The following is a 26,757-nucleotide window of genomic DNA, read 5'->3' as shown; positions in this document are numbered from 1 at the left end:
CAAACTACTGACCACTTGCTGCAATGCAACCTGAGCCCTGCTACATGCACAATGGAGGACCTTCTTGCGGCAACACCAGAGGCACTCCAAGAGACCAGCTTCAGGTCAAAGGACATTTAATCAACTACCAAGCTTGCAAACTTTGTGTTTTTGTCTGTTTGTTTGTTTGTTTTGTTAAAAATGTAATACCACTGTCTGGTTCCTCCTGACACGATAAATAAATAACCCAGTTCAAACCGGTTCATCTGGGTCCAGAAACTGAATAACATGGCAGTGTAGCTCCAGCCAAGATCTGGAGTCTTCTCAGCCCAATACTGGAGAAGTGGAAGGATCTCATACATAGTATGGAGCCATGGCAGGGCAAGTGGCATTGGGAATTCATTGCACAGTGTGGATGAGTCAGGGGAGTCCCCACCCGGCAGTCTTGTGACTCCAGAGGGAGAGAGAAAGCCAGGAAAGAGGCAGGCAGGGAAGGAGGAAAGGGAGGCCCTCTGAGGCGTGGGCAGAGGCCTCCCAATCCAGGGCGTGGCGAGTAGAGTTTCCTTCTGCCTTTTGCGCCACTGACTTCAGTGCTGTCGGCGGAGCAGTCCCTCTCTCTCTCTCTCTCTTTGGGGCTCCCTCTCGGCTGAGTTTCAGGTAAGTTCTGCTTCTGCCTGAAAGGAGAGCTCCTGGTGGGCTTGGGCTGGGGCGCCCTGTAGGCTGCTCTGCATTGTTTACATTCCAGAGTTTTCCTCGCCTCGATGAAAGGAGCTTTCGCAAAGTTGGGGCGTTGGCTGGAGCGACTTTCTTCACCTCGGGCGCAATGAATGCAGTGGGTTGCTGCGAGTTTTCCGAACTGTATGACTATGTTCTAGATGCATTCTCTCCTGACATTTCGCCTGCATCTGTGGCAGGCATCCTCAGAGGTTGTGAGGTCTGTTGGAAACTAGGAAAGTGGAAGGTCCAGGGAAGAACTTTTGTCTGCTTGAGGCAAGTGTGAAAGTTGCAATTGGCCAGCTGATTAGTACTTCGTGGCCTTGCAGTTTCAAGGTCTGGCTGCTTCCTGCCAGGGGAAATTCTTTGTTGGTAGGTGATTAGCTGGCCCTGGTTGTTTCTTGTCTGGAATTCCCCTGTTTTGAGTGTTGTTGTTGCAATTGGCCGGTTTGATTAGCATTTAATGGCCTTGCAGTTTCAAGGTCTGGGTGCTTCCTGCCTGGAGGAATCCTTTGTTGGTAGGTGATTAGCTGGCCCTGATTGTTTCTTGTTTGGAATTCCCCTGTTCTGAGTGTTGTTGCAATTGGCCAGCTTGATTAGCATTTAATGGCCTTGCACTTTCAAGGTCTGGCTGCTTTCTGCTTGGGGGAATTCGTTGTTGGGAGATTATTAGCTGGCTCTGATTGTTTCTTGTCTGGAATTCCCCTGTTTTGAGTGTTGGCACAATTGGCTGGCTTGATTAGCACATAATGGCCTTGCAATTTCAAGGTCTGGCTGCTTCCTCCCTGGGGGAATCCTTTGTTGGGAGATTATTAGCTGGCTCTGATTGTTTCTTGTATGGAATTCCCCTGTTTTTTAAATGTTGCTCTTTATTTACTGTTTTGATTTTAGAGGCAAAACATCAGGAAAGAATGCTTCTGGAACATGACCATACAGCCTGGAAAACTCGCAACAACCCAGTGATTCTGGCCATGAAAGCCTTTGACAATGCAATGAATGGAGTTTGACACTGCTTGCACTGCCGTGGCTTCAGCTAGGAGTTGTTTGGCGAGGTAGCAGCACACTTTGCCAAACTACATCTCACCTGGTTGCAGAGCATTGAGCCATGGCAGTTCAAGTGGTCTCAGACTGTGTTAATCAGTATATTCAGTTTATGCACGTTGAAAATCCCACTGAAATTCCATTGACTTCTGGGCTGAACTCCATCCTCTTTTGCAGATTTCCTTTGCCTCGCCTGAAAAATCCCCGAAGCCATGGCCAAGGTGAGTCAGACTTGGCTTTCTCTCCTCTCTCTCTCTCCTCTTGTAAAATCTAATTCAATGAATGCAATAGGTAAGGAAAGACACAACTCTATCACAGTTTTTCTCGATATGTTTACTAGTACACTAGCCTGTGTACCCGGCATTGCTTGGGTTATTTGAAATTGTACAAAATGCAAAAGTTGTGGGTGAATTACAATTCATGTCATGCCAGGTTAACCCCGAAAAACTTCATCAGTACTTATAGTTTGTTATGTTGGGTAAGTTTGCTTTAGATGCATCATCAGTGGGGTTTAGTGTGCACTCTGGCTGTAGGGTAAATTACAACTCCCACTATGGTGAGTCAGTCCCTTCAAACCCCACCAGTAGGTTGGGTTAGTCATGGGGGTTCTGCGTGCCAAGTTTGGTCAAAGTCCATAATTGGTAGAGGTCACAGTTTCTCTGGTTGTGGGTGAACTACAACTTCCAGAAAGGAAGGACAGTTCCCGGCAAACCCCTCCGGTAATCAGATCTCGGCATATCAGGTATGTGTACCAAATGTGGTCCAGATCCATCGGTGTTTGGGTTCACAGTACTCTCTGGATGTAGGTGAACTACAACTCCTCCAAATCAAGGTGAATTTTCCCCAAAGACCTCCAATATTTTTTGCTGGTCGTGGGGGCTCCATGTTCCAAATTTGTTCCAATTCCATTTTTGGTGGAGTTCAAAGTGCTCATTGATTGCAAAATGTCTTGGCCAATTCCACCCAAAACCCACCAGTATTCCTATTTGGACATACTGGGTATGCATGCCAAGTTTGATCTAGATCCATCATTGTTTGGGTTCATAGTGCACTCTGGGTAGGTGAACTACAACTCGTATAAATCCCTCCAAATACCTCCAGTATTTTTGTTGGTCATGGGGGGTTCTGTGCCAAGTTCGTTCCAGGACCATCATTAGTGGAGTGCTCTCAGGTTGCAGGTGAACTATACATCCCACTACCTACAACTTCTATAAACTTGGTGAATTTTTCTCAAACCTCTCTAGTATGTTCAGTTGCTGCTCAATTCCTCTGTTTGCTGTGTGCCATAGAAAAGTAAAAGAAGATAGTAAACAAACAAAAAAATGGACTTTCAAGTGTATTGACTTCTTAAATCTTGCCAATGCTATTGCAGAGTCTACTGCACTCCCCTGTAATACAGTAAATTCTAGTGAGATCTGTTCTGGTGTTTGATATGCTAACTCCTATTGACACGAATTTTAAAATTGATGTTCTGTGGTACTCCATTGGTGTGGATTTTGCATGAGGGGGAGGGGATCATGCAAAATCCACACCAATGGAGAGAATCAGAAACACTGGGATGTCTGTGGTGGAGGAAAAACAAAATCTAGGATGAAATTGTCCCTGTATGAAAGCCTTCACTTGGGTGGTGGGCAGTATGGCATTTGTGGAGGACATTGGCAAGCTCTTGTTTATGTTTACGACACTCTCTATAACCTGCAATGTTATTGGAGGGAAGGTCATTAGTGTCTCCTGAGTAGTGGGAGTTATAGCTATTTGGACAGACAGGAAGCAGGAGCCTGTCTGTGTAAGTGGGCACTCCAGCCACACACATACATACATACATACATACATACATACATATTTCCACTTTTATTATGGGTATAGATTTGTTTATTGCTTTCCATTTCAGGGCCACTTTGGCTTTGCCCTATGGTGGCATCTACACTGCAGGAGTAATGCAGTTTAATGCCACTTGAACTGCCACAGCTCCATGCCACGAGATCCTGGGCGATGTAATTTTGGTGAGGCGGCAGCACTCTTGGTCTGAGGAAGCTAAAGAGTTCATGAAACTGCAACTCCCAGGGTTCCATAACATTGAGCCATGGCAGTTCAAGTGGTGCCAAAGTGCATTAATACTACAGTGTGGATGCACTGTGTTCTCTCAACAATCCTGTGAAGTAGGTTACGTTGAGGGGCAGGAAACGGGTCATCTTATTCATTGTAGAGGGACACTGGAAGGCATTGTTTAGACCAGGCATGGGCAAATTTTGGCCCTTCAGGTGTTTTGGTTTTCAACTCCCACAATTCCTAACAGCTTAAGCGGCTGAGGGGGAAAACGAAGGGGCCTGAGGCTGTTAGGAATTGTGGGAGTTGAAGTCCAAAACACCTGGAGGGCCAAAATTTGCCCATGCCTGGTCTAAAACAATGCTTTTCCTGTGTTTTGTTTTAAGGCTAAGTAAGTTTTACTATTCCTCCAACTTGCTTATTCAATAATGTCTGAAAAAACTCAATCAAAAGGTTTAAAAGAGAGACTGAATTGGGAACAGTGTGAACTCCTTCTCACTCTGTGAAATCATCCACGTCAGACTTTTTCCATTTTCCGCTCGTTTTTGCCAAGTTTCTCTGCACTGTAAACCGGTGGGTGTTGCCTATTTCTGGTGGTTAAAACAGAGCAGGAAAAGGCCTGCTCTGCTTCCTTTCAACAGTGGTTGACTTACTAGTTTGCAATCCTATTTTAACTGACTTTATTCAAAGTTGAAAGGCATTTGAAAAGTTACTATTCATTCATTATTCTCCTGGTGTTACTTTACGATACTTTTTCAGTGTGTGTGGAAGAATGCTAGCTGAGGGTTAAATTATACATGGGAGGGGAGTAACCAGAGATCAGATTACACATGGCGTGACTGGAACTGCCAGTGTCTTTTAAAATATTTTCCATAAATCCAATTTGAGTATAGTGTGAATTTTGGTAAGAGCAGGCTGTAACCTTCCTGCCTTTCCTACGTGTTCCTTCACACCCACCAGTGAATCACAAGCCCAATTCAAATCCCCTCCAGAAGCTTCTTTCTAAAATACACAGACACTTGGAGTTCCAGTTATGAAACATCCTTAAGTGTAGAGCAACGTTTCTCAAGCTGGGGTTCGGGACCCATGGGGGGTCATGAGGGGGTTTCAGAGGGGTCCCCAAAGACCATCAGAAAACACAGTATTTTCTGTTGGTCATGAGGGTTCTGTGTGGGAAGTTTGGCCCAGTTTAATTGTTAATGGAAGTCAGAATACTTTTTGATTATAGGTGAACTATAAATCCTAGCAACTACAACTCCCAAATGTCAAGCTCTACTGTCCCCAAACTCCATCACTGTTCATATATTTTTCATATTGAGTATTCAGCTACCACTCCCAAATGACAAAATCAATACCTCCCCCCCCAACCCCACCAGTATTCAAATTTGTGTGTATCAGGAATTTGGGCCAAATTTGGTCCAGTGATTGAAAATACATCCTGCATATCAGATATTTACATTACGATTCATAATAGTAGCAAAATTACACTTATGAAGTAGTGATGAAAATAATTTTATGGTTGGGGGTCACCACAAACATGAGGAACTGTATTAAGGGGTCGTGGCTTTAGGAAGGTTGAGAACTACTGGTGTAGACTCAAAATATAACTTCAGCATGGCTACGATGCATGATAGCTGGAGGATTCTGGGAGTTGTAGTACAACATCCAATTCCAAAGGTTAATTCTGAAACAACCTGAAACATTCATAGAATCAAAAATTTGAAAGGTTCCTCAAGGGAGATCTAGCATCTTCCTTTTATTGTGAGAACCTATAGTTAAAGCACTCTGGAGATATGGACAACTGACCTCTGATTAAGGACCTCCAAGTCAGCCTGAGCCACTGTTCTATTTTTATAATGAGGAAGTTCTTCCTAATGTTTTGGTGGACTTTTGTTCTCTTGTAACTTGAATTCAGTAGTTTGTATCTAGGTTACTGGAACAGCAAAAAATACATTTCCTACATGTTGTTGTTGTCTCCCACTTCTGGTAACTCTAAGGTGAACGTTTCATGGGGTTTTCTAGGCAAGAGCAGAGATTTAAATCCTAGACTCCAGAGCCCCAATATGACATGCTGGCCTCTTCAAATATTTAAAGATGGCTATCCTATCAGCTCTCAACCTTCTCAAGTTAAATGTATCGGGTTCCCTAAACCACTGCTCATACTGACCTTCTAGACCTTTGACCATCTTGGTCATGCTCCCCCAGTCATGTTCCAGCTTGTTATTATCCTTCTTGAATTGTGATGCCCAGAACTGGACACATTATTCCTGGTGAGTTCTGACCACAGCAGAATAGAGAGGCACCATGGCTTGCCTTGAGAGACACTATACTTCTATAATTGCAGCCTAGAATTGCATTGGCTTTTTTGCCAACACATCACAATGGGTTTTTTTTAATGCCAGAAGCAACTTGAAAAACTGCAAGTCGCTTCTGATGTGAGAGAATTGGCTGTCTGCAAGGATGTTGCCCAGGGGATGCCCGGATGTTTAACTATCCTGTGGAAAGCTTCTCTAATGTTGACTCATAGCTAGCTTGTGGTCTACTTTAGCTCCTAGTAAGAAGTGAAATCACTGAGTTGGGAAAAGTTCACAGATTGAGAGAATGTGTAATGATACATATTTTCTAGCACCTTCCTTCCCCTATTTTGCTTTCTGATGCAATATTGGATTTTGGGTGTCTGGAGTCAACACAATGATTGCAACCAGCAATTCACATAGTCTTGCCATTCCAGAAATGAAATTTGACAAAACCCCCCACCTTTTTTTGGACTTTGGTTTTACAATTCTCTGGTTAGTATGGTCACTGCGTATTGTATAATTTGTAATCCAAAACAAAAGTGTTTTCTTGGTAAAATTTGTTCCGAAGAGGCTGGACTTCCTCAGAGAATGAGAGTATGACTTGCTCAGTGAGTCTCACGGCCAAGTGGGGATTTGAACTCTGAGATTCAGAGTTGTACTACTGTATTCACTGGCTCCAGTGAAAACAGATAGAGTCCTTTAAATTGCATGTATATGCTGCCATGGAGACAAAGCTCAGAGAGCAACCTCGCCCTTAGGGCCAGGGAGCAGAATGAGGAGGACAGTGTTGGTAGCTGTTCCTCCACAACTCTGCTCTTCTGGGTCCATTGTGCTTTCTAGTATGCTTGACTTAGTTTTTTGTGTGTGTGTCAGGAGCGACATGAGAAAATGCAAGTCACTTCTGGTGTGAGAGAATTGGCCGTCTGCAAGCACGTTGCCTGGGGGACTCCCGGATGTTTGATGTTTTACCATCCTTGTGGAAGGCTTCTCTCATACCCCTGCATGGAGAACACAACCTGCTCTCTCTGGATTTGAACCACTGATCTGTCAGTCAGCAAGTCCTGCAGGCACAAGAGCTTAACCAATTGCACCACTGCCTTAGTGAGAGAATTCTTTAGAGCGAACACTTCTCAACAATTGGGTGAAATCTCAAGTTATTTGTACCTGGTTTTCTTTTTCAGTAATTTTACTAAAAGTGCAAAAATTTAACAAGAGGTATGGAGAACAAAGCGTTTGAGAAAAGGTTTAAGGAGTTGAGAAGTGCAAGGGTGATGTGATTACATTCTTTAAATATCCCAAGGGCTGTCACATACAGGAGAATACTGACTTCTTCTGTACAGTATTGCCTCAGAATGATAGAACTAAGTTATAGGCATGTAGAATTTGATTGATCATTAGAAGGAACATCTTGAAGAGAGAAGTTTGTCAATAGAACCAATGGCCTAAAGTGGTAGTAGGCCTCATTCTGTGGATGTCTTCAAAAAGAAGCTGGACAGCTACCTGCTGGGGAAACTCTAGTTCAGTGGTTCTCAACCTGTGGGTCCCCAGATGTTTTGACCTTCAACTCCCAGAAATCCTAACAGCTGGAAAATTGACTGGGATTTCTAGGAATTGTAGGCCAAAACATCTGGGGACTCACAGGTTGAGAACCGCTACTCTAGTTGGGCTGCTGTTAAGGTCTGAAACTATTGCTATGAGATTGCATTATGCTGTTATCTTTGTTTTACATTGTCAGACTTATAAAAGGGTTTGGTTATTTTAACCTTTTTACTAACTTCTTTATCTGAAGTGTTTGCTTCAGTTTACTTTTGTTTTATAGTTCTTTATGGCTTCTCTGCTATTTCTAGTTTACCAAGTTTATAGTTTTATTATTTTTAACTGTATTGGAGGCCATTGGGAGCCAACAGTTGGCATATAGATACACCATAAACAAATAAATGTTAAGCATTTAATTTGATAACGAATGAATGGCAAGAATAAACTAATGTGAAAAAAGTGGAGAACAGTACACTGAACAGTACAGACTGCATTATACACAATATGGGTAATTAAAACAACCGAGAGATCTAGAATTGATAAGAAAGAAAGCATGCCATAATACAGCCTCCAAGGAAACATTTTTTAAAATATGTGCAGGTAGACATTGCCTTTCCTAGTGCAGTAGAGTCCCGCTTATTGAAACCCATCCAACGTTCTGTATTATCCAACGTAGTCTGCCTCCTGCCCAGATCCACAGCTGTTTCAATACATTGTGATGTTTTGATGCTAAATGTGTAAATACAGTAATTACTACATAACATTACCATGTATTAAACTGCCTTTTCTGTTGATTTGTTATAAAACATAATGTTTTGGTGCTTAATTTGTAAAATCATAACATAATTTGTCGTTTAGTAGGCTTTTCCTTAATACCTCCTTATTAGCCAACATTTTTGCTTATCCAACATTCTGCCAGCCCATTTATGTTAGATAAGCAAGACTCTCCTGTAGTTCTAAAATGTTTAGACACATGACTTTAAATACTTGCAAGAATCCAAACTAAAGATTACATTGTTGATATTTGAATAGTCATCTTATTAACCCCCCCCCCCCCCCAAAGGACTAGTAGTTTTTGAAAGAGATTATGTAGTTCCTCCACACCGGGCACTCATATTTGCATAGTCAAAGGCTTTTTTTCAGTTTTGAAAAATATTGATCAAGTGGCTATTTATCCATGACTGCTTTTTCCTCTTAACAACTTTAGTTTCTTAAACTTTTTTTTTCATTTTCACTGCAAAATCTGTTTTCTCTTCTCATATTGCTGGGAATTCAGCATAGAAGAGTGAATTCAGTGAAGAAAAATGGTTGGAATGAAAAGGACTATTTGGTAATCTATTAAAATATTTCCGTCCCACCCTTCATTGTAGGTTCTCAAGGTGACACAGAAGTGGAATCTATATAAATAAGTTCAAACAATTTAAAACAAAAACATGTTAAACATTTTAAAGATGTTAACTAGTTAAAACAGGTTTTCAAAGTTTAGCCAGCTCACTGTTCTTTCCTGCATGAAAAAAATCTATTGGGATTCTGGTTACATTTCTCCCACATCCTGTCCTGTTTGTCAAAGTGGCATGTCAAAACGCATAGCATCCCGAGCATAAAGAATGGGCAAACATAAGCCAACTTCAAACAGAATACTCTAATTCTTCAGTTCTATAAAGATATCTCCTGTGCATCTACTGTAAAAGTGGTGAGCACTTTTGTATATACGCTTAGTCTTCGGTCCCTGTAGAAGTGCTAGTGTGGGTTGCCCACATTTGTAATGCTATAGTGCAGCACCATTACCTGAAGTCTACAGTAACCTTCTTTCTGTAATATTTACTGGCTCCCTTAGTAATTAGAGATGTTTTCCTGACCTGTGTGACTTTCCTTTTCTAAGAGCAGCTGCGTCTGTAGCCTGCTTGCAGTTGCCACAGTGCGTGGATGTCAGCTGGAGAAGCTGGGAATTGGATGCACCTCGTTGTTGTCCTGATATAGTATGTTTCTTTTGCAGTATGCATGAGCAGTCAGTGTCACACAATACATCAGATACAAAAGCAAGACCCCTTCTTGCTCTATAATATATTTGAGTGAGCTTTAAAGCTAGTATTTCTCTTACTCTCTTTAAAAGTTCTAGTAGTAGGGGCAACAGTGCTCTTTTCACATTTGCATCACTAAAAAAACCCTTCCATTTTAAAATGGCAATATTATTAGATGTTTTACCACCTGAAACTGTACAGGGTTGACCACAAATGTGTACCAATATGACAGTTTATCCTTCTACCACTTGAAATCCTCCAACATAACCATTTTCATCTACTTTTATATTTAATATGGTGACTGGAAGTATTGTATTATCACTTCCTGCATCTGCCTGTGGATTGGTGAGGGATGGTGGATTGGATCCTATCCCCTCTGTGGTTGCTGACCCTTGCTTTAAAACAAATATAACTGAAGCTTTGATTTCTGTGTATGGGATAACAAATGTAACTTATACATTCACCTGGCTTTCAAAACAGAGTCTGTATTACTGTATTTATACCATATCGTCAGCATCTTGTTGATTGAGTCAGATGGGCAACTTTGTGTCTTCAGGTGTTTTTCATCTCCAACTTCCACCAGCCATTGCTGGCATGGCCAATGCTATGGATTTTTTTCCATGTCAGGAACAACTTAAGAAAATGCAAGTTGCATCTGGTGTGAGAGAATTGGCTGTCTGCAAGGACATTGCCCAGATGTTTGATGTTTTACCATCCTTGTGGGAGGCTTCTCTCATGTCCCCACATGGGGAGCTGGAGCTGACATAGGGAGCTCAACCCACTCTCCCCCTGTTGGTCAGCAGTCCTGCTGGTACAAGGGTTAACCCATTATGCCACCGGGGGCGCCTAATGCTATGGGATGATGGGAGATGTATCCCCCATATACTTGGAATGCCACAGTTTCCATCCTGTTTCAAACAATTAAAAAACAGCCTCAGATCTGGTGTGAATGATGGAGGAGTGTGTTTTTTTAAAGGGACATTCATATTCACTAGAAATCCCCAACTGGAAATCCCTCACTTTCTGATCATTTGAGATCATAACTTATGCATTAGTACATAAGCATCTTACATTCACTTGGGAGGGCAATATAAAAGAGCTGAGAACAGATCCCCTGCTCCGGGCCACAGATAAAGGGTTAAACTAAAAGTCACCATCAGCTGATTGATCGTATTCCTTTAGAGGTGATGTGGAAAATCTCAGTGGAGGTATGTTTTGGCGCTCGTGGCACACTGTAAAATTGTCTTTCCAATGAAACTTGGCTTCTGGTTTTTAATTATAGACTTTCTGCCAATGAGCTGTTTTGTTGTTTGAAGCTTTGGGGTGTTTACCATGACTTCTAGTGGCGGTTGGAGAGTTATTATCTGAATTTAACACCTGAAATCGTACAAGAATGACCAGGGGCTCAGGGAATTTGTGTCAGAGTTGATTTGAAGGCACATAACAATGTCTGTGGTTACAATGGCTATGTCTCCTTCCACTAGCCAGAAAGAAAGATACTGTACTCTGAATAGTTTTTTTTCCATGGGGAGAGAAGTGGCTGGGGATATTTTGAATGGATAAAGAATCAGAGGGTTCATCTGCTTAATTATATAAACTGGAAGGTGCTCATATATTCCTGCTACATCATTGAACCGTCATCCATGAGTTGGGCCTTTAGTTTGGCCTCAGTTTCTTTTGCTTTCTTTATATCACCATTTAGCGCATTTTCTCCTGCATGCAGTTCCTGCTGCTTTTCTTGTTTTCAGGGTGAATGCATGCACACAAATGATCCAATTGTAGTCGTTTTCTCAGTTGCTTCATTTACTTATTTAATTGCGGGCAGCAATCCTGGATGATGAAATCTTGGGCGGTCTGGGAGTTTTCCAGCAAAGCAGCTGATCCGAAGCACCTGGGTTTTGTTCTTGGAATAACTTTTAATGGTCTCATCCATAGTACAGCCTCTATTCCTAGTTACTAATTTAACAGATAATAAGCATGTATCTGCTTGCAAGCTCAGGGCCTCAGATAAACTCACCTATTGAATTGGAACAATTTGTTATCGAGGATGTATTGCAAAATTTTGCATGTGGGGTTGATGCTTTGGATTTGTGCCTATTGGATTTTTTTTCAGGAGCGCCTTGCTGGAATTTGCCAGGACTGGTGTTATGATAAGATCTAACAACTGAGTTAAGAGGAGCACCCACACGAATGCTACGTAGTGCTTTCCTGCTACACAATGTGCTGCAGGCTTTTGCAATGACTAATCTGAATCTTGTTCCCATTTGTATCTTCATAAACATTATTCTAGGCTTAAAACAAGGTTAAAAGAAAAGTGGGATTATAGCCATTTAAGAAGAACAAGTTCTGAATCAGAGTGTAGTTCTAACTGTTGAAGAAAGCCAACACTAGACGAGCTTTAGCTGTGCTTGAATACAAAATCCTCTTAGGCTAGGACTTCTTGAGATAATCCAAGAGTTTGATGTTGTGCTAGCATTACCGCTGAGCAAATATTATATCTGATGTAATTATTCCAACACCATTTCTTTCACTCTTCAGCCAACAGTTTGTAGACAATAGAATATTTGTCCTGGCAGAGTGCTCTGTTAGTAGAAAGGTATTTTTCTGGCAGTAAAGGCCTGTGCTACTCCACCTGGTGCCTCTTTTGGTGTGGCACTATCATTTTGGAAGCATATTTTGAGTACACAAACTGTAATGTGGGATGAAGGAGCTTTAGTGAGATTCTTTTTAAATTGGTGGTGTAACCTTTTTGTGCTTAGGTGACATGATGTGTTTCTGTTTTTATAATAATAATAATAATAATAATAATAATAATAATAATAATAATAATACTTTATTATTATCCCCCCCCAATCTCCCCAAGGGGACTCATGGTGGTTTACAAATAAAGATTAGAAAACATTCAGTGTCAACAAAGTATAACAAACAGATCAAATTAAAAACAATAAAATAAACAACAAATTGAAAATTAGGAATACAAATAAAACATTTAGGACAAATTTAACTAATAAATCTAATAATAATAAACAATTAAAACATTAAAATTATTAGGCAATTTGCAGCAAGCCAACAGTGCTGTGGTAGTAAAATGCTAATCCTCCTCCTCCCAGTAAGCTAGTGTACATAAATGGGTTTTTAATAGATTCTATTAGGAGAGGAGGGAAGGGGCCATTTTTAATTCTTTCGAGAGGGAGTTCCAGAGGCAGGGAGCAATCATGGAGAAGGCCCCATCTCTCATTTCCACTAGCCATGCCTGATACGGGGGGTGGGACCAAGAGAAGGGCCTTCTCTGCAGACCACAAAGCCCGTGCCGGTTTGTATGCAGATATGTGGTTTCTCAAACAGCCTGGGTCTGAACTGTTTAGAATCATAGAATCATAGAGTTGGAATAGATCTCATGGGCCATCCAGTCTAACACCCTGCCAAGAAGCAGGAAAGTTGCATTCTAAGCACCCCGACAGATAGCCATCCAGCCTCTGTTTAAAAGCCTCCAAAGAAGGAGCCTCCACCACACTCCTGACACTACTGACATTAAACATGAGTGTGGGGAAAAAAGATACTGTGCCCTCATTAAATCATTGCTAGTTTTTTATTGTCAGTGTAACTCAGTTAATTCCACACCTCTGCTAGTTTACTGTAGCTTCCTTTTCTGCGTTAGTGCTATGCATGTAAAAAGTTCCAGAAGAAATCCGATGTATTAATAATATGATTCTACCATTCTTTACTGGTTATGATCGCCCTGACAAAAGTTATATCCCCCGTTCCTTCTTCTTTGTCAAGGAAGCTTTTCATGAGCATTTCATATGAGAAAAACATAGGAAGCATGCTGACTAAGGAATTGTTGGGGATTATGCCATGTGTGGAGGCATGTTGACATCTTTAGCTTTACCTGTCTGTCTGTCTGTCTCTAACATAACATAGTTGCAAACACACATCATCATTATATGGGAAAATTGCCTGCTGTATACCTTTCCTGCATTATTTTAAACAATAGTGATAAGTAGCACCCATACCATTGCAGTGACAAATTTCATCCAGGTTCTAATCTGACTATTACAGGAAACTCAGTTCTGTTCGTCATCTTGAGTAAGTTGGCTCATTGTTAAAAATTGGAACAAAGGCTTTACATCTGAGGGCGCACATAAGCCAAAAAGAAAAACAAAGAACTAGCCAATATTGGCATCTGCACAAAAGACATACTTTTTTAAAAAAGGCAGTAGAGTGTTTCAGGGCAGGTCAAAGATGAATCATATTACCTCTCAATGGAGCAGCTGCCACACACTGCTGTATTAACAAAGGGAAAAGCATCTAGGTGTAGTAAACACAATAGTGGCTGCTATGATATGAGTGCCCTTGCTTTCTGGTTTCCTTCCACTTCTGAAACAGAAGATCATACTGCCAGGAGTATTTCAACACTTGTACTCTTAACAGCTCCAAAATTAGAGAAATGCCTGAAGGATACTTGGCTGCCTGGTAGATAACTGCTCTAAGCCAACAAACTGCCAGTACTCCAAGTGCTTCATCTGCAGGAAAGGCACACAAGGGCCTCCATTTGACATCCTCTTAGCATAGCATGAATGTCTGCAGATGGAGGTACACTCTGTGTGGGCTATGCCATCACATGCGGAATACCAACATCGTGGAACACCTAGGTGCTATTGCTAAATGCACAATACATGGTGGCCAACTGTAATGCAAACTATAGCATGCACAACCATAACACAAAACACACAATGCGCAATTTCCAAAGACAAGGCACAGATGAACACGTTGCCTTCACATCTGCTATTACACATGTGTATGTCCCTAACAATGTTTTTCTTGTCCATTATCCATTCCCTGAGAGAGATCAGGGTGACCCCATCCCTGCAGGTCTTCATGCCAGCAGGCATTTGGGGAAGGATAAGGGGCATGCTGCTGGGGAAGTGTGTGTGCGATTCTAGGGGTGGGGGTGAGTTTCAAAGACTATTTTAAGTGTATTTATGAAAATTTTATCTGTTCTTACCACAGTGTACTATTTAGTTGTTTCTAAATGTTTGTATTGTGTTTTTCTAAAAGTTTGAGCAGTTCCAGACAGCACTTTAATGCTAGTCCAATTGGATTTTAAAAACCCAATTGGACTTGCACTAAAGTCACGCCCCAGAAAGCTCATGCTTTTCTGGGGTGAGTGTCCAGATGCCCTGCCGGAAAACACCCCAGAAAAGCCTTTTAAAAAGGAAAATAACTTGCCCCCTTCTCCGGAGCTCTCCTGGTCTGTAGAAATGATGTACCAGGAGCAATTGCCCCCCCTTCTCCTGGTGTGCCATTTCTATGTGCCAGGACAGGGCCGGCAGCACGGTAATGGCGGCTGGGTAAGTTATTTTAGTTTGTAAAGGCTTTTCTGGGGGTGGGGAGGGCCCTCTTGGATATTCTGGGCTTATGGAGCCCGGAAAACACGAGAGTGCTATGCGAATGTACCCCTCAGAAATTCCAGGACTTCTGAGGGGACAGTCCAGACATCACCCACTTTGGGACAAAACAGGGTTTTCCTGCTTTGTCCTGAAAGAATTTGTTTTTATGTGGGGGATCATTCTTGATGCCCCACATAAAAATCCAGGAGGGCATGCATTTTCTGCCCTGTCTGCATGTGCACTTTGACATGTGCACTTTTAAAAGTGTGGAACTGTTCACTGCCTTGAGTCCCTAGGGGGGAAAGGAGTAGAATAAATTAAGTTAATAAAATAAATAAAAATAAAAGTGGAGAAGAGAGGACAACTTAATAGTAATATAAATAATAATAACTTTATTCTTGTACGCCCCTCCATCTCCCCATAAAGACTCAGAGCAGCTTACATATGGCACAAAGTGCTTAAAACAGCGTAAAATAAACACACAGTACAATACAATAAAGTAAAACATATAGTATATGAAACAACAATGTAAAACTCAGAACAATGCCCAAAACCTGTGGTGACAACTACCGTAGGACATGGCCAGACTGTAAACAAGACAAGGGAACGAGATAGTGCAAATTGTATCTAAGGAACAAGGGCATGGGATGAAAGTGCAGTGCTGTGTCATTGACTGCTGACCATTCTCAAAGGCTTGTTTAAACACCCAAGTCTTCAGATCCCTACAGAAGGACAGTGTGGGGGCCTGCCTAGTCTCCCTGGGGGGGGGGGGTGTTCCAAAGTCAGGGGGCTACCACCGAGAAGACCCTCTCCCTCATCCCACCAAACGCGCTTGTTACAGTGGTGGGACCAACCTGGTTGATTTATGCATTATTTCTTGCCTTAAGTTAGCATTTCCTAAACTCTAGATATGTTGAATGCAACTCTCGTCATCCCCAGCTGTCATTGTTCTGAGGGCACCAGATCAATGCATGTAGATTTAGGCTACAAGATAAATAATGGGAACCTGAAGAAAAAGTTCAAGCTAAATTGGGGGGAAGAAAGCATACATCTGAGGATAAATTACTGCATATTCCTGAAACAACAAACTCAGTAATACACAGTCATTCTTGTGTTTAATTTTTCTGTGATTACTAATGGCTCAATTCTTTTGCAACCTTGATTGCTTGGATTTATTTTTAGGGAAACGAAAATGGTAAATTTTCATGTTTGTCTTCTATGCAAACTTTCACATTATGCAAACTTTTCTTACTCACTGTTGGATGAACATGTGTAAATTCATGGTTCGACAAGCTTTTGCAATGAAAGAAGATGCTTTCATGCATTACATGTATCTAGGGATAAGAATTGAAACTGTGCCAAATCTTTGTGGTTGACAATTTAGAGTTAAAAGATGCTTTTATTGCTTTAAAAATGTTAATAAGATAGACACTATTGAAGGGCTAATGCACCCTTTGATAATGGCTTTTAGGATAATGTGAATAGATATACAATGCATCAAGGTAATTTCATTTTTCTTTTAGTATACAAGAGGCACTGTGAAACCTTTCCCTGGCTTTGATGCCAGAGCTGATGCTGAGGCTCTTCGAAAAGCAATGAAAGGCTTGGGTAAGTGCGGCATATTATCCTTGTGACATAGAGGCCCGTGTGATTAAAGCTGCATTGTTAAAGTTGTGTGTCAAGGAGTGGATGGCAACTTTTGTAACAGAGAACCTTCTGCATTCAGATTGGCTCCCAGTGTTCTCCGGGCTTCTAAACAGAACTTGCAAGTCTGCTTCATTTAGAATACAGCTCCCAGCACCCCCCATGTGTGGTCAAGGGGATTCTGGGATTGTAGTGCAAAAATAAATGCTGTAAACTGTGTTTTTGAATCATGTAGGGAACATTGAGAAGCAGTCAGCTAAGCTTTGCTGACATTAAGCCTTGAGACATGAAGGTCTATGAAAACTGAGGATGAGGGCTTAATGGAGAAAGATGGGAATGGCCATAGCTTAATGGGATTGCATGTTTTTAGAACCTCGCCCTTATGATAATGACCCCAAATTAAGTCCATGGCATTTCCAAGGAAGGTCGTATGACCTTTCAGCTCAAACCCTTGAGATTGGAGAGATTTATTTATTTACAGCATTTATATCTACCCTTCTCACCCCAAAGGGGACTCGAGCAGATCATGGAACACATACATGACAAACATTCAATGCTGTTAGACATACAGGACAGACAGAGAGCTAAATTATGTGTCAACATTTTTCAGCTTCAGCGTCCTGGAGGTTATGCTTGATTCCAGCCACAGGGGGTGCTGTTGCTGAATTTCTATGACCTTTTGATCACAGGATTTCCTCCTGTTCTTTGATTGCAGGCTTTTTAGGGTGCTGTAAAATACCTCCCGGCTTAAGCGGTGCCTAATGTCTTTATTCACAGTTCACATCTGTTTTCAAACTGCTTAGGTGGACAGTGAGCTGGGCTGAAGGTCAGATGCTCTCCCTGACCCGGGCTCGAACTGCTGACCTTTCAGTTGGGAAAGATCTATTGCTGCTGGTGATTAACCAGCTGTGCTAAAGCCTGGATGTACTTTTTCACATATTTAATTCTCTTTCAGAAGAAGAAAGAATTTCAGAAGTTTTCTCCCTGCTGAGGGAGAATAAATACAAAAAGAATTCATGTGCAAATGTTGCTTTTTAAAAAATGCTGAAAAAAATGAATTTTCTGGTCCTTGATATAGAGGGTCTCAATACTTGAAGGTACTTGATACCTGGTTAAGAAAATATTCAACAGTTGCTGTATATAGATATAGATAAATTCATACACATACACACAGCACTTATGCTGTGAAAAATCTTTCTAAAAATGCACAGAAGTTCCCGTATGCATCAAGGATAAAATGTTTGAAATTATTCATTCTTGTAAAGAGTTAAATCTTTAAATGAACTTTTAACCTTGTGTGTGTAGTTTGGACTTTCTTTTGAAATAAGCCTTTATATATATTAAAACCTTGACTATTTTTGATGGTGTTACTCAGTTTGTCAAGACATCCTTTATCATGGAGGATGAGAAAATGTGTGAGCATTCCTCACATCCCTATCTGCCAATCTTGGAGAAAATGGATTAATGGGTCTGACTTTGTCTAAGGTTCCTTCCAGAGTCTCTATGCTCCCACTCACATGAATCTTATCAAGTGGTGATTAACGGAATAAGGATTTGAATATTTTTTATAAGCGAGATCAAGATATTTAGGGCTGGGTCTGATTCTTGCCTCCCACACATGAACTTGACATCCGTTCATTGATATCCATATGAGCAAAGGATAAGATGTCAAGCATCATTAACATTTCATGAGACCCCATAAATGAATTACTATTAGTTGACATTTTGACATAAAAGCACTAGTTTGCAGAGCCTATTGTTAGCAAATGAAACTAAATTACAGATTAATGGGTATTTTTTATCAGTATCCTTGAAATGTTAATGATTTCTTCAGCGTGTTAACTTTTACTTAGCAAATATTGGCAGACAGATGATGAGTCAAAACAGGAAACAACCACTTTCTGTCTGTGAGAAATTGATGGCAAAACTAAACTAAAATGGGGAGAAATCATGAAAATCTGTGCCCATCCTAAATTTACTCCCTGTGTCAATGACTATTTTGGAGTCCTTGGTGAAAAGGTGTTTACCTGAATGAAGAATATTGTTTTTGCTCTAGTTTTTCAAACTCCACTCCTCTAGGAGTCCTCGTGGATAACAAGTTAAACATGAGCCAGCAATGTCATGTGGCAGCGAAAAACCCAATGGGATTTTGGCCTACATCAATAGGTGTCTAGTGTCTAGATCCAGGGAAGTCATGCTACCCCTCTATTCTGCCGTGGTCAGACCACATCTGGAATCACACAGTATCCAATTCTGGGCACTGTCGTTGAAGGGAGATGTTGACAAGCTGGAATGTGTCCATAGGAGGACAACTAAAATGATGAAGAGTCTGGAGAACAAGCCCTATGAGGAGCGGCTTAAAGAGCTGGGCATGTTTAGCCTGCAGAAGAGAAGGCTGAGAGGAGACATGATGGCCATGTGTAAACATGTGAGGGGAAGGCATAGGGAGGAGGGAGTAAGCTTGTTTTCTGCTGTCCCGGAGACTAGGATGCAGAACAATGGATTCAAACTACAAGAAAGGAGATTCCACCTGAACATTAGGAAGAACTTCCTGACTGTGAGAGCAATTCAGCAGTGGAACTCTCTGCCCCAAATTGTGGTGGAGGCTTCTTCTTTGGAGACTTTTAAACAGAGACTGAATGGCCATCTGTTAGAAGTGCTTTGAATGCGATTTTCCTGCTTCTGGGGAGGGGGTTGGACTGGATGACTCACAAGGTCTCGTCCAACTCAATGATTCTTTGATTCAGTTCCCAGAAATGCCAGCCAACTTACAAGCTGTTAGGAATTGTGGCACCTGAAGCCCAAACATCTGAAGGAGCAAAGTCTGAGAAACACTTCTCTAGCATATCAACCTGGAACATTGCTTTTACTCTATCTTGTCATTATATAGCCAAAATAACAGGGAAACCTCTTCTGAGTGATGGTATCACTTTTTGCTTCCACTCAGTTGTGGCATTGTTAAGTAACTAAATCTGATTTGCAGGCTAATTAGGGGATAGTATATCATAATGCGATTAACAAGGAATAGTATGAAAGCAGTAGGTTGTTGAAACAAATAGGCAAATACAAGTGGTGAGCAATGCTTGGAAATGATGTTCATCTACTTAGTATGAACATTTTCCTGAGGAATTCAGTATCATTGAATTTCTTACTGTAAATTGAAAAGAGACAGATTGGAGATAGTATGAAACTATTTATTTTATATTCTATACATAATGCAGGATTGCTAGAAATGGAATATTCATGCATAATTATGTTCTGTGACTCATTTCATCTACAAAATATTGATGTTCATCTTCTTGCAGCAAATCACTCTGTTTTGCATTTGCATAATTTCAGGGACTGATGAAGACTCAATCGTGAAGATCCTAACAAGCAGAAGCAATGCTCAACGTCAGGAAATTGCTATCGCTTTTAAAACCTTATTTGGCAGAGTAAGTACTTTGCTTTGGGTTGGGAGTTTGTGCATATGTGTACACACATATATGTTCTGTGAAGGATACTATTTTGAGTCTGCTGGAATTATTCTGCATAGTTGGCCTATCCATTGATATTTTCAAGCTATGGATTCATCCATTCATAGCTTGAAAATATTAAAAAAGAAAACGTACTGACCTTTGAAAATGTACTTTTCACACATACTGGCTTGACAGCAGTACATATGAAAAAGATATTGGAGTCTTCGTGGAGAACAAGTTAAACAAGAGCCAACAATGTCATGTGGTGGCAAAAAAAGCTAATGGGATTTTGGCCTGCATAGGAGTATAGTCTCTAGATCCAGGGATGCTACCCCTCTGTTCTCCTTGGTCAGACCACACTTGGACTATTGTGTCCAGTTCTGGGCACCACAATTGAAGGGAGATGTTGACAAACTGGAATGTATCCAGAGGAGGATGACTAAAATGATCGAAGGTCTGGAGAACAAGCCCAATGAGGAGTAGCTTAAAGAGCCGGGCATGTTTAGCCTGAAGAAGAGAAGGCTGAGAGGAGACATGTTGACTATGTATAAATATGTGAGGGGAAGTCATAGGGAGGAGAGAGCAAACATGTTTACTTCGTCCCTGGAGACTAGGATGCAGAACAATAGCTTCAAACTACAGGAAAGGAGATTCCACCTGAATGTTAGGAAGAACTTCCTGACTGTGATAGCTGTTCAGCAGTGGAATTCTCTGCCGTGGAGTGTGGAGGAGGCTCCTTCTTTGGAGGCTTTTAAGGAGAGCCTGGATGGCCATCTGTCAGGGGTGCTTTGAATGCGATTTTACCACTTCTTGGCAGGGGGTTGGACTGGATGGCCCACGAGGTCTCTTCCAACTCTATGATTCTATGGAAAGCAAATACTGACTTGACCATTTTATATAAGGGGTGCCATTTTGTTGTATATAATGGGTTTTGAGCATCCATGGATTTTGATATCCACAGGGTTTGAGGTAGAGCAGGGTCCTGGAATCCAATCCTAGCAGATCCCAAAGACCTACTGTCCCTTTTCCAGCCCACCCAAAATATATTGCCCCTTTTGAGTTTATTTCAGCAATATTCTAAGTTTGACTGAAGCATGAATTTCAAACTGTTTTTTTTATTCATAATGCATCTTCCATTGTTTCTGTCAGGACCTTTGTGATGATCTAAAGTCAGAACTCACAGGCAAATTTGAGACGCTGATGGTTAATCTGATGAGACCTGCACGAATTTTTGATGCCCATGCAGTGAAGCATGCCATTAAGGTAAAATGAAAAAATATATTAAAATCTTGCTTTTTTTTTTAGAACTGAGCCTCCTTTTTTATTCTCATTCTTTTACAGCGTTTGATCTGCTTGATTGTTTTTGGCAATTACTTTCATTTTAATGACTCCATCTATCTCCCTATTCATCTGAGTAATTTTAAAGAGATCTGAGTGATCAGGCTTTCAGAGGTTCATTACCTTTTTATAGGAACTACAGAGTAGACTGTGTACATTAAAGGTATTCATGCCATGATCAAAATTTCACATTTACAAAATATCTTATGACTTTGTGCCTCTGTGATTCTATTGGAAACATTTTTTAAATGATGACCAGCATAGCTGCTTTGGCTTAGTAAAGGTAAAGGTTTTCCTCTGACATTAAGTCTAGTTGTGTGCGACTCTGGGAGGTGGTACTCATCTCTATTTCTAAGCTGAAGAGCCGGCGTTGTCCATAGATATCTCCAAGGTCATGTGGCCAGCATGAATACACGGAGCACTGTTACCTTCCCGCTGGAGTGGTACTTATTGATCTACTCACATTTGCATGTTTTCAAACTACTAGGTTGGCAGAGGTTGGAGCTATCAGTGGGAGCTCACCCTGCTCCCCAGATTTGAACTGGTGACCTTTTGGTTTTCAACACCTCAGCGGTTAAACCCCAGAAGTCTACAGAAGGCAGTAACAAGATTTAAAGTGAATCTAGTGCAGCATTTCTCATCCTTGACATCAGGACCCTTGAGGGGGGGGGGGTGTGCAAGGTTGCAAGGTGGTGTCAGAGGGGTCCTCAGAAAACAGTATTTTGTATTGGTCATGGGGGAAGCTTGGCCCAATTGTGTCATTGGGGTTCAAAATGCTCTTTGATTGAAGGTGAACTGTAGATCCCAGCAACTACACCTCCAAAATGATGGTCTATTTTCCCCAAACTCCATCAGTGTTCACATTTGGGCATATTGAGTATTTGTGCCAAGTTTGGTTCAGATCCATCATTGTTTAAGTCCACAGTGCTCTCTGGATGTAGATGAACTACAACTCCAAAGCTCAAGGTCAATGCCAACCAAATCCTTCCAGTACTTTCTGTTGGTCACGGGAGTTCTGTGTGCCAAGTTTGGTTCAATTCCATCATTGGTGGAGTTCAGAATGCTCTCCGATTGTAGGTGAACTATAAATCCCAGCAACTACAACTCCCAAATGACAAATCACCCCCCAACCGCACCAGTATTCAAATTTGGACGTATCGGATATTTGTGCCTAATTTGGTCCAGTGAATGAAAATACATCCTGTATATCAGATATTTACATTACAATTCATAACAGTAGCAAAATTACAGTTATAAAGTAGCAACAAAAATAATTTTATGGTTGGGGGTCACCACAACATGAGGAACTGTATTAAGCTGTCGCAGCATTAGGAAGGTTGAGAAACAATGCTCTAGTGTGATGAGGTCCTTAGAGAAGGTAGTGAAATGTTCTGTGAAGTCTTCATAATAAGCAATGTTCCCTCCTTGTATGCTTTGGTCTTGTCTTTCAAATTAATCCTGAAGGTTTAGCAGGGTAGGAAAAAAAATCTCGCCTGAATATTCCATAGAGCTGTTTTATTGGTCTTGGGAATACTGAGCCAGGCAGTTCTGCAGCCTGCCAGAAATTGTTGGACCACAACTTCCAGCATTCCTTTTGGATGTGCTGGCTAAGGGTGATGTGAATTGAATTAGAACATTTTCTACCTCTAGTATGGTGAATCACCATACGCAAGCCCACTCAACCTTCAATTCCTTACTAATGCAGCTACTATTTATCTATGACATTCCAGTGGCCTGAATGCTCTCAGCAAAGCATTGTAGCCAAATATTTATTCCCCTCTGCACCTGGAATTTGGAGAACTTCATGGGAGGTAACTGAGAAAATCTAAAGGCTATGATTTTATATTAACTTAAGAGATAAAACCAATTAGATGGCAAATAGAAGAAGGGACAGGTATGAAATGCCACAATTCTGATGTGGCATTCCTGCCTCACATCTTCTTTTCACAAGGACTCCAGCAGGGAATTTTTGTAACGAAGGTTATGTCAACAGTTAATGATTGTGTCAACCATGTTAATGAATGAAAAAGGTCTCACTCCTGTCACCTTGGTTGTATTATGCAAGTGAGTAGAGCTTAAAGCAGGGATTGATTGGTTTCTGCCACAGATCTTACAGTTCCACTTTACTTTACTTCCCAAACCAGAGATTGAAGCTACACATTAGACTTGCCACCCCAAGCTGGGAATTTACATTTCTGTCAAACAGTAAACTGTTCAAACTGCCTACATGAAAAGCAGTGGTTAGGCTCTCTGTAGGCCATTTATTTCCTCACAAACCTACCTGTAAATGTGCAGGTCCTTTTTGCTCATCTCTCTGTCTCCATTAAGCGTGAAAATAGAGGCATATATACACAAATCTCCATAGTTGTGGCACCCATGTTTTGGAAATCACTTCACAAGGGATGCTTTGCCCGATATTCAAGCAATCTTTTGTCTTCATGAGTCTTTTTCTCTCCATTCCCAATAAAGGCAGCCCCCAAGTTACAAGCAAGATAGGTTCTGTAGCTTAATTCTTAAGTTGAATGTGTATATAAGTTGGAACAGATACTTTTAAAATGTATTTCGAGCTATCTATCTATCTATCTATCTAAGCTTTGGATAATGTAGGGAAGGGTTAACATCCTCTAGAAAAATGTGGCTTGTTGTGGAAACAAGAACTGGAGATAAAGCTTCAGTTCAGACACTTTTCTCCATGATAACTTATTCAGGAGTGAATTTCCTTTCCTATGGGTAGAAATTCTCAGTGCAGTGAGTTAAATTCTTGTGCCAGCAGGACTGCTGAACGAAAGGTTGGCGGTTCAAATCCAGGGAGCGGAGTGAGCTCCCATCTGTCAGCTCCAGCTTCTCATGCAGGGACATGAGAGAAGCCTCCCACAGGATGGCAAAACATCTGGGTGTCCCCTGGGCAACATCCTTGCAGATGGCGAATTCTCTCACACCAGAAGCAACTTGGAGTTTCTCAAGTTGTTCCTGACATGAAAAAACACCCCTGTTCTTAACTACGAGTTGTTTTTAAGTGGATGTTTGTAACTCAGGGACTGCCTGTAATTCTCTGTTGGCAAGGAAAGTCTAAAAAGGACTTGTCGGTTCTTGTGAAACCAGCTACAGAATTGCACTTGACTGGAAGAATTGCACTTGACTGGAAGCATTGCTTTGTCAGTGGTCCTGAGTGCATTGAACTCTGTCATTGCATTCACAAAAAGTGGTCTTTTTTCATATTTGGCTTGGCAGCACATGGAAATTGGAAATAGAGAGATCAGGATGGAGTACACATTGTGGTTCACTCTACTAGTGCAGAGAAAAGAAAAGATGAGTAGGGTTTCACTGGACATTTTTCTGTTTGTATTCACGGTGTGTTTGAATTTTAATGAAGTTGTGCCTTGAGCCTGTGTAGCCTAGTGGCTTGAATGCCTGTTTGCATTCTTGTTGATTCATGGAAACTCACTGGATGTCCTTTGAAAAGTTCCATCTCTTCTAAATAATTTTTTCCAAGCAAACTCTATGGATAGAGTTGGTATATTTTTATTGGTCTTGAAAATTTGGAAGGTTACATTTTTAAGTATACAGTTATAATTCTAATGCCTCCTTCTCCAAAATACTTACAGCTATTGTTGTAGTTCTATTTTTTTTATTTCCCATTTCTCATGAAGAATTGAAGTTGTGACTTGAGTAAATATTCTCCAAAATATTTACAGCTATGCCTTACAAAGGCAACAATTCAATGCCGCATGTACACATAAATCAATGAATAACATTAAACAAAACAAAAACATTAAACAAAACAAAAACATTAAAACCAACCAATTAAAACAACAATAAAAACCACGTAATTCCAGAGCATCATTAAGTTAATTTATAGTCTCTTATTGCACTACTCCCATTATTGACCAAAAGCCAAATCCTAGAGCCATATTTTTAGTTTTTTTCTGAAGGCCAAGGAGTTCCATAGACGAGGGGCCACCACTGAGAAGGCCTTGTCTCTCATCCTCACCAGTTGCGCTTGTGAGGGGGGTGCGATCAAGAGCAAGGCCTCCCCTGACTCTCTTAGTTTCTGAGGTGGATCATAGAGAGAGAGAGAGACGCCCGGACCTAACATTGGTGTTTTCTTGAGTGTCTTAAGTGTTGAACAAATAACTAGTGAGATGTACAAAAACCTCAACAGTATTGTAATATTTAGCAGACATTGCTAATTGGCATCTTACATTAACCAGATCACTTCAGCTATAGAAATAACAGTGGGGGACATCTTTAAATTCTCTTCTTTGTGTTAGTTACAAATTTTGCTGCAGTAGAGTTTCTATACAGGGCGAAAAGGGGGTAGACAAAAGGCCATGATTTCCTGTACACATTAGCAAAAATGAGCTCATTCTTTCCAAGTTGGAAGTTTGCCATTTTGATAATAATGCTGAGAGAATAGAAAGGGAAGAATACCAATTTGTGTTTTTTTGAACCAAAACCTATAGTTTGTCAAACATACAAGATCGGCGAAAGAATCTTCATTTGGTTTTATTGAAAGAGTTCTGGGAGTTCCTATTTTAGCTATTTACTTTACCAGAGATTTCTTGTTCATGTCAGCATGTGTTCTATTTATAGGATTCCATGTATGGCTAATGGGTCACATGCCATTTCAAAAACAGAACTCTGTAACCATGAGTCTTGTGGATTTCTTTTGAGGCAGGCCGTATTTTACTTTATGTTGGGTGTTAAATTATCTTTATTTTGATATTATGGAATTTTAAAAAGGTTGATGAAACCAATTGATACTTTCCTTCAGTGTTTTGGGGAGGGGGTAATATTAGCTGTATGAACTGAGCCAATATGTCATCTCATGAGTTGATTTTGTTATTTGCAGGGGGCAGGAACAAATGAAAAAGTTCTGACAGAAATTTTTGCTTCGAGAACACCTGCTGAAGTCCGGAATATAAAGCAGGTTTACGAGGAAGGTAAAACATTGAGCTCTCTACTCAGAAAGGCTCCTGCATTTATGGGGATCAAAAATGGATAGAATATGACATTGCTTCAGTTTTTGCCAATTGAGAATTTGGATCCCAATTTCTTTCAGACCCTATTTATCCAACGATTATTCCACTAACTGGCATGGTTCAATCCTCTGGAATTCTAGAGATCATGGTATAGCTACCAGAACCACACAATTACTGGCTATTCAAAGGATTGTGAGAACATTAATCCATAAAGTAATTTTCTCAAGTTCCGAGTCGGGCACATGCTAATTTGTAGTGAAAGAAAAAGTAATTGAAAGACGAAGTAATTAAAAGTTTTTGGTAATAAAGTG

General features: G+C 40.8%; 1 protein-coding gene across 1 annotated transcript in view; it reads left to right on the top strand.

Annotated features, from left to right (window-relative positions):
• Window positions 1–530: 530 nt before the first annotated feature.
• Window positions 531–26,757, top strand: part of ANXA5 (annexin A5) — a 40,464-nt gene continuing 14,237 nt past the window's right edge. The window contains exons 1-6 of the mRNA XM_060778996.2: window positions 531–636; window positions 1,912–1,955; window positions 16,548–16,632; window positions 20,008–20,102; window positions 21,276–21,389; window positions 26,317–26,407. Coding sequence (XP_060634979.2) covers window positions 1,947–1,955; window positions 16,548–16,632; window positions 20,008–20,102; window positions 21,276–21,389; window positions 26,317–26,407 — 394 coding nt within the window. The 5' untranslated portion in view covers window positions 531–636; window positions 1,912–1,946. The remainder of the gene's footprint in view (window positions 637–1,911; window positions 1,956–16,547; window positions 16,633–20,007; window positions 20,103–21,275; window positions 21,390–26,316; window positions 26,408–26,757) is intronic.

Source organism: Anolis sagrei, chromosome 5 (genome assembly GCF_037176765.1).
Source record: "Anolis sagrei isolate rAnoSag1 chromosome 5, rAnoSag1.mat, whole genome shotgun sequence".
In the NCBI taxonomy this organism is placed as follows: Eukaryota; Metazoa; Chordata; class Lepidosauria; order Squamata; family Dactyloidae; genus Anolis; species Anolis sagrei.
This window is presented reverse-complemented; position numbering and strand designations above follow the sequence as displayed.